Below are 12,072 nucleotides of genomic sequence, written 5' to 3'. Positions count from 1 at the left end.
TAATTTGTTACTCATAGAACAATAAAAAATTACTTCCAAGTTGAGGTTTCCCTACTAATTAACTGATCAAAAGAGAAGCAGCAACTATCACATTTATGCTACCAAGTATAGTCTTCTAGTTCCTGAAATTTATCATATATTGCTATTAGTTATATCATTGAACCTACTAATTAACTGATCAAAAGAGAAGCAGCAACTATCACATTTATGCTACCAAGTATAGTCTTCTAGTTCCTGGCATTTATCATATATTGCTATTAGTTATATCGTTGAATTATATACTATTACAGCACCCTTTGCATTAACAAAATATTAAATATTTTTCAACACAAATTCAATTTATATTAATGAATAATTCTTTCTTGCAGAGTCAAAATTTCTTGACAAACTTGAAGACAGTTTTATGGTTGCAGTCCTTCTCAAAGTAACTAGCTGGGAAAAAAAGCCTTACTGTTAACAGAAAAACATGAAGTTAACAAGGATTTTTGTAATGTAAGCACAAAATATTAAGAAAACTCAGTCAATTAACTTTCTGTTGGACAATTGGTTTCTTATGACAACCCTGTCAATCTCTCATCCCCGGTAGCAAAACTGCATCCATATAAGAGTGACTCAATTCATAAAAAGTAGCCTACACAATTAATTATCAAAAGCGTATAAAGAGAAAGGGAAAAAAAATAAGGGATGGACGAAAACATGTTAAATTTGCAAGCGAGTTAGGCGTGACACAATTTTTGAAAGTAAAGTCAAGTTTTGATTGCAAGCGGAGGAAGCTCCTACAGCTCATGCACATAAAATAACTAATGGTACGTACTGAGTGACAGTAACTTACGAAGTTATTCAGCACAGCCTCCGATCTTTTCTGAGAAGATGTCTTTTCGGGTGTTTTATCAACCAAAGAGCCAAGTCCATCTGGTTGCTGAAAGCAAAAAAGACATTAACCTTCAAGATTACTAACATGTGTGTGCATGCAAAGGATCATAATCAAAACCATTAGATTTCATCCATAAAAACATTTTCAACTTTATTTTCTCCACATTGATCTGGTTCTCAGGGATAGAGATTGTCATCCCCCTCCCGAACTTTGGTCCCAAGGATAAGATGCTTTTCTGCTTGATTCATTTTTATTTCCACTGAGGTTGCCATATGTAAGTATGTGAGGTTTTGGTTGATTTTGAGGGATAAGAGGGATGGAAAAAATCATCTTACTAAATGATAACTCTGTCCTTGCTCTCTCAGCCATGTTTTAGCTTAGAAAATACAAGCCTATGCACCTAGGCATAGCTAATCCTCATGCGGACTTAGAATAGTCCAGCTTAGCCATCTCAAAATCATACATGGACTAAGGCCCCCTTTGGTATTGTTGGAGGACCAAAAAGCGCTTCTTGGAAGGCAAGAAGCTCTTCTGGGTGATTTTGAATTATTTGATAAAACTTTTGAAACAGTTTTTTGGTTCCTCTAAAAGCCAAAAAAATGTCTACCAGGAAAGTTCAGATTTGGAGCTTTTCTACAAAAGCTCAATTGAGATGCATCATGAAGCTATTTTTTTGGCAAATGCTCACCCAAGAGACCCAGATTCTAGTCTCAGCAATGAATTTTTTTAAAAAAAATATAAATTTGGAATATTGTTATTGTTGTAACAATATAAGTTGGTACTTTTTATTGTCATAATCATGCAACTAAAAATTTTGAGTTTTAACTTTATGATGATGAGGAGGACTTACCCCCTCTGAATGCTTAGAGATTGATGAATCACACAATGGAACAGAGTCAAGCATTGAATAATCATGAGAAGGATGTTATGTATGATCGTGTTATCACTCTTCTTGTAAGTTGTTCGATCATTTATTTCAGATATTGTGCTTGTAACATGGATATTGAGAAATGTTGGAGCATACTTGTGTAGCTATCAAGGTTTACAATCCAGGCATCGAGTACTATGCCGGTACTTTTTCAGTTTGATATGGTGCATACCCCAAACCAAGACAGCCTCTGACCCCTTTTTCTTAACTTTTTTATGGTACCATCCAAAATCAGGCGTTACAAATCGATAACAGGTGGTTCCATTCGGTTTCAAATTGGTTGACACTAATACGGATGGTTCTCATACCGAACCAGCAAATTGATCCGGTTCCACACCTATTCGGTATGGTACACCTCGAATTAGGCAGTCCAAACCAATATTGCAGTCCTTGGTTGCTATTATGGTTGTTGATATATGTACAATTTTATTGCTATTTTGTATCTCAATAAACAAAGGCACGCATTTATGTTGCTATTAGATATTTCACTACAATATAATGAATAAGTTAATGGTGCCTATAACAAGTTAATAGTAGTTATATAACAATTTTTGATAGTACAATTGAATAATATAATATAAAGTTATTTCATTATATTATATTACTATAACTATAATTATTAATATTATGGTATAATAATTATATTATGATAATATAATATTATTGTATTAAAATAATATTATAATATAATGCGATTAAAATATTATAAATAATAATATAATGTTATTACATTGTACTAATGTTTATAATAGAATAATACTATAAAAATATTGTTATATTTTATAATAAATTAAAACAATATTATTATTTATTATATAATTTATATTAGAAACATCAAAATAAAAATTATAAATTATAAATAGTCTATATAATAACAATTTTTGATAGTACAAATAGTTAGACAATTGAAAGCACTACATAATATCCTTTATTATCATTTTCTAATATAAAAAGCATTTTCTCCAATTGGTTACGAAAATTGATATTAAAGTTTCACAATACTTCAGAAATGTATTTACCAAACAATAAATAGTGCTTTTCATTAAAAGCTTTACCAATGAAAAACTCTACTGTCCAAAGCTCTATAAACAAAATCTCTACTCTCTACAGCAATGCCAAGCAGGGTCTAATGATAGCTGCTCACCCTATGTGATACCTACATTTAGGAGTAAGTGTCATCTCACAGGTCATTTCATTCACGGATTGGATAGGAGTGGTTGTTCATGGCTCCAAGCCATCTTAACCTCATTCATGGGGCTAAGCATGATTGCTTAATCATTTTATCTTCAGCATGTAAGCTTTAATTTATAACTAATGCAAAAAAAAAAAAAAAATCTTAGTTTGACACTTCACTTAGAATCAATAACCTATAGAGAATTATGCACCATTACTGAAATGCAAGTCATAAAAACCAAATTAGAAGAATTGACAAACAATAAATGACCAACGGTGTTTGCAATTAAATATCCTTCTTAAATTGTCTTCAAGTGGGACAAATGGAGATACGGCACAAAGCAACAGAAAAATAATATGACCAACTACAAATATAAGCAGTTATTGAAAAAACTACAAACATAAGCAAGATAACAAGAAAAATAAAGACCATATAATTCCCAAAATGGCAATAAATATAAAGTAATAAAAATATAAATGAATATAAATATAGAGAATTGAAACATATTTTTATCATGCATATTTCCTTTGAAAAAGGAATTCTGCACCATGCTTAGAACGAAAATACTCTCAGAATTTTTTCAAAAAAGAATCATCCTTTTACAAGTTTCATAGGTATAAATCAGCATGCCACAAATTACCTATGATAAATAAAACAATTTTCTTAAGACTAATATAATAATCATCATTAAAATGTTCTTGAATTTTTAAACAGCAGAAAGTATCAAAATATAAACACCTTCTAATAGAACTAAAAAAGGAAATCAAAGCAGTATAGAAATTAAGATTCTATACCACCGTAAAACCATGGAAACTCTTCAAGAGTAGAAAGTGGCTTACAGTGAAACTACTGGAATCGTGACTTATGATTGACAAATATTTTAAGGCTTATGTATGCATTCTTTTCCATCATTTTACTCACTTTGAATGGTAAGTAATAGATATTGTCATCTGTCATAAACAATAATTAAGTAAAGCACCACCATTTCTCATGATAAAGAGAAGTTCAAAAATTTCAAGAGGGATGGAAAACTGCTGTCCAAGATATTTATGTCAGGGATGATAAGACATGATAACCATCAAATGATGCCAATGAGAATTAGAGCTTTCTCATCACAGCGTTCAAACAAACTGAGGTCAAGTTTCATAACCAATATCTAAATGTTCAAGTAGAAGGACATGAATACATTGTCAATCAGGTTATGCTGTTAAGGTAAAAAGAGGCGAAAGGCATATAAAAATGGTCTCATTCTCCCAATAACTAGTTTATCATATCCAAATTCCATAGTAAAAGAATTCCAAGAATGGGAAATCTCAAGAAGAGTAATGATCCATTAAAATATTTATCGCAAGAACTTCTTCTTACAGCAAGCTAGGAGATGACAACACAACGAGAATGGGTGTATTGATATCTACCTGAAAAGGACAAGGCACTAGGGTTCCAAACAGATCATCTTTCAAGTGATCCACATTCATGGAGTATAAAGCATTTTTCAGTCCCCGAGATGCAAGATACTCCTCTGTTTCTTTACGAAGAGAGTAACCTTTGTACACACTGACAGAAGGATCAGATACCTATAAGAGAATTTTGCTGATGCATATTAGGAACATTTAACTATTCAGTAGCATTATACATACTATGTCAATTGACTGTGACAGTTTATCATAGGATATCACTAGAGACAGATTACATCTAATTTGCAAGATGAATATAAGTACTAACTAGCCAACAAAGCAAGCATCATTTGCCAATAAACTTTACAGGAATTAGAAGGGGGGAGGAGTGCTTGGAGATGTAATAACTGGGATTATGAGCATATGTTAGCAAGAAAAAAGAACCATTACTCGTCATGTAGAAGATAGATTTTAATTCTTAGGTATCTGTTGATGGTAACAATATAATACTTGTGCAGGATAAGTGGAATGACCCACACCATTAATCACCTACTAATCCTTATAATCCTTACCTCCTCCTTTATCTTCCATACTTGTCCTCTTCCATCACCCACACTCCCTTTCATCTAGTCTCCAACATGCATCCCTTTCCATCACTGACCTTCTCACATCCACCAAATGCTTCCACTTCCCCAACAAAGCTCCCTTTCTTCCAGCCTCAAACTCACTCCCACCACCGACCAGCTCTCACTTCCTACACCCTCCAATGACCTCCAAGTCCTCTTCCTTCTATATGCTTAAACCTCCACCCAGTCCCTTCTCTGGTAATAAACACCAAACCAAATGAAAACTATAATCAGGATGCAATTTCAAATTGAAGTTTAGATCCTATATTTTTATTGGGTTCTTTTTTGAATCTTGTCATATCCTCGTGCCTTCAGATCCAAATATCTCGTGAATCCAAACAATATACAGCCCAATATGTAATAATTTTATACTATTTAAGCAAGTACTCTTTAAAACTATGCAGTTTGATAGAGATTAACAAGTGGTCTGTATCTCACACTTTGCCCACCACAAAGCATATTCACAAAGAATCAACTGTTTTATTGAGGCAAGAGAGAAAGAAACCATACACAATATCATTAAAAAATAATAATAAAATAACGATGTCATTAAGCCCATATGAGCTTTTTATCTATCCAATACAAAAGGTGATTTGGCAGCATCCAGTTTCAAGCATTAGAATAACAATAATATTTTTGAAGTCTGAAAAGTTAAATAAAACAATCTCTCACAAGCCAGTCCCTTTGATTCAAAGAGATAAAATGAAGCAACTCTTGGCATTAATTGTGGTTTCACAAAACATGGACTACATTGTCCCTTCAAGCAGCACTGGACTATAGTAAATAGAAAATACAAAAGGGGAATAGAATGTGAAATGGAATCCGAAACAAAACGTAGAGACTGGGTTTTCAGAAAAGAAACAGATAAGGGAAAGAAAGAAAATGAAGAGTTGCTGCACAGAACGAATGGCCGGAGTGGCATTTTACTGTAATCTATTTTTTGGGGTAGCTGATTCAGAAGGCGACCAGAATACCGTCCTAAAGTGATCAGTAGCCGCTAGCATTTTATAAGTAGGGCAGCTGCTCCAATGATATAGGTGGACCTGCAGTTCTATCATAAGGACCACCATTTATAAATGCAATTGCTAACATAAAACTGATCCATTATGTCAGCCCAAAACCTTCTCTAACAATAATTCAGGAACAGTAAAAGTAGAAAAATGAATAGAAGATATAGATCCAACAAAAGGAGAATTTAACTAAAACAGTCACTGCACAATGTGAAAATGATATAGATAGTGAAATAATGATAAGCAAATTGCCAACAATAATGCTACTACAGATTTGCAGAACAGTGAGAAATCTCAAGATTTCACCAGTAAAGTTAAACATTAATTATTCTCATGCCAATGAAAGCTTTAAGAGACAATGAAAGAGAATTGAGTTTAGAAATTCTGCTTGCAGTAAGCTCTCCAAAGTATTTCAGCCACAGCAATGAGACGACAAGTGGGAATCCTACAAAAACTGCACAATGTGAAGGAAAGAATACAATTCTGATATATACAGCATTATGAAGCTGCAGAAGGACCATCGTAACCACATATTTTCTACAAGCATGTTTACAATAACTTGTCTAGTAGTTCATCATGCATAAATTCAAGAGGAAACATGTGCAAACAAAAAATTCAATTATATACTGTTTACAAGGTAAAAGTTTAAATATCAGAACTTAAGATTAGTAGACAAAACATTAAAATTATTTACAGTGTTGTAGATAGTACCGAAGAGCTAACTTGAGCCTGACAATCACTTAAACTTTTATAGATACCAACAGTATCCCCTTTCCGAACGACATAGAATGCATTGGCTTCTGCCTCCATTGATGGATGCTGCTTCACCTTTGGCAATCACAAAGTCTGTGAACACCGAGCAAAGAAGCACGAACATGAAATTCCATCGAGATGAAATTTAATTTAGGCACTCTAATGCCAGCATGCCATATCCCTCTTTCCCATGATGCACTAGAAAAGCCATATAAAGAACTCCTCATGATGACATGACTACTGCACGAAAGTAAAACTGCCGAATATATGTATGAAATGCAGTTCATCAGAGATTTTACACTTGCTACAAAGTTCACATAGGGGAATAATAAAATTAGAACCAAAATACCGACAAAACTCAAAGAAAACACAGATATTCTATATTTCAGTGTGTTGCACTGTAGTTGCATGAGGTGGTCAGCAAACTGACATTGACGAGAATTGGATGCCAGATAAGATAGTCTAAAAGAAATGATATAGTTATAGAAAGCATACTTAAACTTCCTTGAAAACTCTGTAGAACAGGGCCAAGGAAAACAAACTAGTGACCAAAGATATATAGTTGGAAAAGAGTGAGAAAGGGGTTACACAATCAAAAACAGCAGCAAAATACCATGGCCCCAGATACAACTTAGCATTAAGAGTTTGTTTGATCATTGAGAAAGCAAGAGGAGAAAGTCGTAGAGAATTTTCTGGTCCAATATTTCACCATTATTGGAAAATTTAAGAGAGAAAAGAAAGAAGAAATTAAGAGCCTGCACACAGACTGAAATTTTTCCATCTTCTTTTTGGATGGTAACTTTTGAGAGAAAATAGCAGAACTTGAGTGGATGAGAATAATACACATGTTTAACAGATAGAAATATGCATCTGTAAATAGATAGATAACTTTGTTGGAACCTATTCAGTTAATCTTAATGGAGGCGAGACTGATGCATATAATGTCCTTGAAAGCAAAACTTGAGAGAATGGAGAGAATAGCATGCCAAATTTAAGCCCCACAAGACTTAGTATTTGTCAGTGTTCCACCTGGGTGAAACTCTACATTTTAAACATTTAAAAATGCTCTCTCTCTCAAGTTTCAAGCTGTTGTCTCTTGCTTAACAACAATATGACAATAAGAAACACCATCTTTCAAAGAATGTGCAAATGTGACGGCCGAGATTGACTGTTCAAATATATTTTATGATATGAAACAAATGATTTCAGAATCCTACATCAAATATGGGTTTTTGATATATTTTCCTTTGAACACCTGATGGAAAATTTGTGGATTTGAGATTTAATTTTAGCTTTTATAAACAGATAGATTCAACTGCAGTGCCATCTTCTCAACTCTCCATTGCTTCATTTGTTGGTTATAGAACCCTCAAACAGTCAATTGCAATCTCCACATTTTGCAGTTCTTAGAAAGTCAGCACATGTGAACTTCTTGTTGCATTTCAGTAACAAAGCAAGAGTGAAGGGCTGGAGGCATTTGCAAGTTCCATTTAGTTAGAACATCATAAAACAATGGGTTCCATGAGACTCAATCTTTCATGTGCTCTTCTGCTTAAACATCTCAAGTTTTGTTTGTCAGGACTCAATATATCTCACCATCTCAGCCAAATTATAAATAACCAAAAAAAAAAAAAACCAGTTCAAAACCATCCTAATCAAAATGTGCACGCATGTGTGTGTTTTCTTTTTGGGGGGGGTGGGAGGGTGGGGACAACTTCATCAAAGTTTCAATCGCACAACTTCTTAATATTACTTTAGAAAATTCTTCTCCAATATGGGGAGCTTCAACATTCAAAAAGTTTAATTCTTTTAAAGGTCTTGCTCACCATCATTATAGTGTCAAGTCAAGAACACATATCCGATTTACAACGTCCATGTATTTTTTCACAAGTACGACTCTATTAGGAAGCATGTCTAGTAGCTTACAGAAGTTATATTTTTCAATATTGTCCAACTTTAAACAATCTACTTATATGGTGTTCCTTGACAATAATTTAGACCAAAAGTTTAAGTCCCCCTAGAAAGGGGCAGTTCTGCCGATATCATACTGTTCCAACAGGAAACCAGGACCAAGACACCTATAGGAGACTAGTTTTCAAGAACTAGGATGTCCCTACCACCCCAGTTGCGTCCCACAAATTGGGAAGCAGCAGATGGTCAAGATAGACTAGGATGGACCAAGATGGAAACCCTTTTATTTTTCCTTTTTCAGTAGGTATGGTCATTTTGGTACATTTCGACCACATCATCCTTACCCGAGAATGTACCATTACAGAAGCAAACCATGACATTGGCCTAGTACTGAAATTTAAACCCTTGATTTAGACTATAGATGAATATTTCTGCATTTTTTTTCTGACAAAATAATAATCAACCAAAGAAAATGAAAGTACATGAAATAAAATTATTATTGTGCAAAAATCCTACTGGATCATTGATTGAACTTATAGCATTCAATTATTGATGGCACATCATCTTTCTTCTTGCATAGTAAAAGTTGTCGCCACACATCAAGCGCTCTCTCTCTCCCCCCCTCCCTCCCTCCCTCTCTCTCTCTCTTCTCTTAGGTCGACAGGGAGAACAAACAAATTTCCAGATGCATTCTCAGATTGTGGTTCCACTCCTACAATTCCCTCACATCAAGCGCTCTCTCTCTCTCCCCCCCTCCCTCCCTCCCTCTCTCTCTTCTCTTAGGTCGACAGGGATAACAAACAAATTTCCAGATGCATTCTCAGATTGTGGTTCCACTCCTACAATTCCCAGAAAACTTTCCTGCAAAAATTGTATTTCTTTAAAATTATCATCTAATTCCTGCTTCTCTTAAACTCATACTACGCTTCCAATTTCATGTTCTTCTATTATTGCATAATGGACATATTCTAAAAATATATTCAACCATGCTAAGAACTATTACATCATTAACTCATATTTCTCTCGCTATAATCTGAAAAAATAGATTCAGGAATGCTAAGAAATAAGAATATATATATATACATGCCACAATAGAAACAACTAATTCTATAGATTAAATAAGACAAATAACAAGTTGTCAGTTGTCACTTATCAACAGATACGCATGAAATACTTTCAAAAGAAACGAAGAAAAATATACAACAGATATACACATGGACAAATTTCAAAAAGAAAGAAAGAAAGCAAGCAGACAAGAAAGGAAGGCCTTGCAGTATGAATCAAGGCATGAAGTTAACCCATCCTTTAAAATAAAAATAAGGTAAAGCATCCAGTTCTTAATCTTCATGAAAATAATAGGCCAACATGCATTGCCTGTAAACCAAACAGGCAAAAGACATCAAAAAGTAAATAAAGATGAAAGAAAATTAGAAGAATAACAAGAGATAGGGTCACAGAGTAATACCCAGGGCAAAGGTCTGATGACCTAAATTCTTGTGTGCTTCAATGATTCCACCATATACTAAGCAACTCTAAGAAAAACATGACAGCAGGAATGCAATAGAATACGTGAGCTATGCAAAACCTGCAGTGAATTCAAGGAGAAATCCATTATCAAATGGATTCGAGAAATCTAAGGATTAAAGCCAACTAGGGAAAAAATAAAAACTAAGAAGAACTGACTATCGTATGGATCTCGGAAAGCAGCAAAAAAAAATAAGGTGAGAATATTACGATTGGCTAATGTAAATTCTTGACTGCAACTGCCAAAATTACTTTTTGGCATTTCAAAAAATAACACAACAAAGAAAAGAAAAAATAAAGAAAGAGAAAGAAGAAGAAAGCAAGCACGAAAGAGTCAATGTAAAGGTTATTGGAATTGGGAAACGAGTTGTAGACAAACGCATAATTGGTAACTAGTTTGCACGGTCATTTTTTTTGCTAAAATTGGTGGATCTTACGCCTTTGCAATCATTGTTCCTTGACGATCGAGAGCAACAAAGACTCTCTTTTTTTTTTTTCGCTCAAGAACTCGTGGCTGAATAAAAGATTTTCGGAAAAAACCAAGAAAAGGCTCACAAGACTCGCGTCCGAACGCCCGAAACCAAAGCCAGGACTTCTTCCTGATTTCAAGAAAACAGATTAAAATGACGAGCGGTGAAGAAAGCAATGACGGAGAGGAGGGGAGATGAAAACCCTGGTGAGGAAAGAATTCTAGAACAGAAAAAGGATAGTGTTTAAGGGCGGAGGGGAGAAAGGGGATGGAGACCGAGGAGGAGGGCTGCAGGTAGAGAAAGAGGACCTCGACGTCGTCACCGACCGTCGTCTCTCCGCGACGCCGATCGCACGCCGCAGCAGTGACCACCAGGCACCAAGGGATAATGAAGAAGGGAAAGAACCAGGAGGGGAATAGCGACGACGGAGGCAGAAGTAATCCGATGATTCAGTGCCGACTTCACATAAATATATAGGAAGAAGTCTGTAGCTGTGTGCCGATGTTAAGCGCTTGTTAGGGTAGAAGCAAAGCACACTAATCAAACCTGGACCGGAGATCGACCCGGCCAAGAGGCCGGCTCCGCATTATCATCAACCGGTCGGACCGGGTTCTATTAAAATATTAAAAAAAATAGAAAAAGCCATGGAGCTCGATGCTTCCCTCCTCCTCTCCTTTAGGGATGGCATCGAATCGGATTTGGGACAGACTTCTAACTATCCAAATCCAAACACAAATATCCAATAATTTATTCAAATCCAGTCCAAACACTATCGGAACTGGACTTTTTTGTCCAAATCCATCTCAATCGGATATCAGATAATTCGGATTTATCCAGTCCGAACCCACTTAAGTCACATTGAGTATTTTTTTCATTTCTATCAACTTTAAAGCCATACTATCATTTCACAAATCATACTTACCTTAAACAAATAAAATTAAACAATACTTAGCTCCATGTTCAATCAAAATAAAATTCAAACTGTCTTAAACAAATAAAATTCAACAATGCTTAGTTCAACAATACTTATAAATTTCATATTCAATTTAAATAAAATTTAAATATAATATAAATTTAATAGACTAAGATAATCAACAACAATACTTAGTTCCAATACCTCTGAAGTAAATAAAAATATAAACATAATTTAAAAAAAGTACATCTGAGTTTCAAGTTCCAAAAAAACTTAAACAACAATTCTCGATCAATCCTTAGTTGCAACATTATTCTTCACTCAATCTACCTACAAATAATTAATCATTGTTGGTGATGATTGATTATAATTATCATTAAGAATAAAATTTATTAAAAAATTTACTATGAAAACTTACACTTGAGCTACTGTCGTTAAGTACAAAATCTTCAAAAACACGATAAGTTTCCTCTTGCTTTCCTTTAAAAAGTATAG

At 34.3% G+C, this 12,072-nt stretch overlaps 1 protein-coding gene across 3 annotated transcripts in view; it reads right to left on the bottom strand.

The window, feature by feature from the left end:
• LOC105057868 (uncharacterized) overlaps positions 1–11,130 on the bottom strand; it is a 28,005-nt gene extending 16,875 nt beyond the window's left edge. The window contains exons 1-6 of one of the 3 annotated variants that reach the window (XM_073250938.1): positions 10,973–11,130; positions 10,136–10,255; positions 6,718–6,852; positions 4,943–5,191; positions 4,392–4,550; positions 833–919 (exon numbers count right to left, since the gene is read on the bottom strand). In XM_073250938.1, the coding sequence (XP_073107039.1) occupies positions 833–919; positions 4,392–4,550; positions 4,943–4,996 (300 nt within the window). In that variant the 5' untranslated portion in view covers positions 4,997–5,191; positions 6,718–6,852; positions 10,136–10,255; positions 10,973–11,130. Of the gene's footprint in view, positions 1–832; positions 920–4,391; positions 4,551–4,942; positions 6,694–6,717; positions 6,853–10,135; positions 10,256–10,972 lie in introns of those variants that run through there. The other 2 variants (XM_019854424.3, XM_019854427.3) reach the window with 2 other exon arrangements.
• Between the last annotated feature and the right edge of the window lie 942 nt (positions 11,131–12,072).

Source organism: Elaeis guineensis, chromosome 2 (assembly GCF_000442705.2).
Source record: "Elaeis guineensis isolate ETL-2024a chromosome 2, EG11, whole genome shotgun sequence".
Lineage (NCBI taxonomy): Eukaryota > Viridiplantae > Streptophyta > Magnoliopsida > Arecales > Arecaceae > Elaeis > Elaeis guineensis.
Note: the sequence above shows the minus strand (reverse complement) of the source record. Positions and strands in the feature narration are given on the sequence as shown.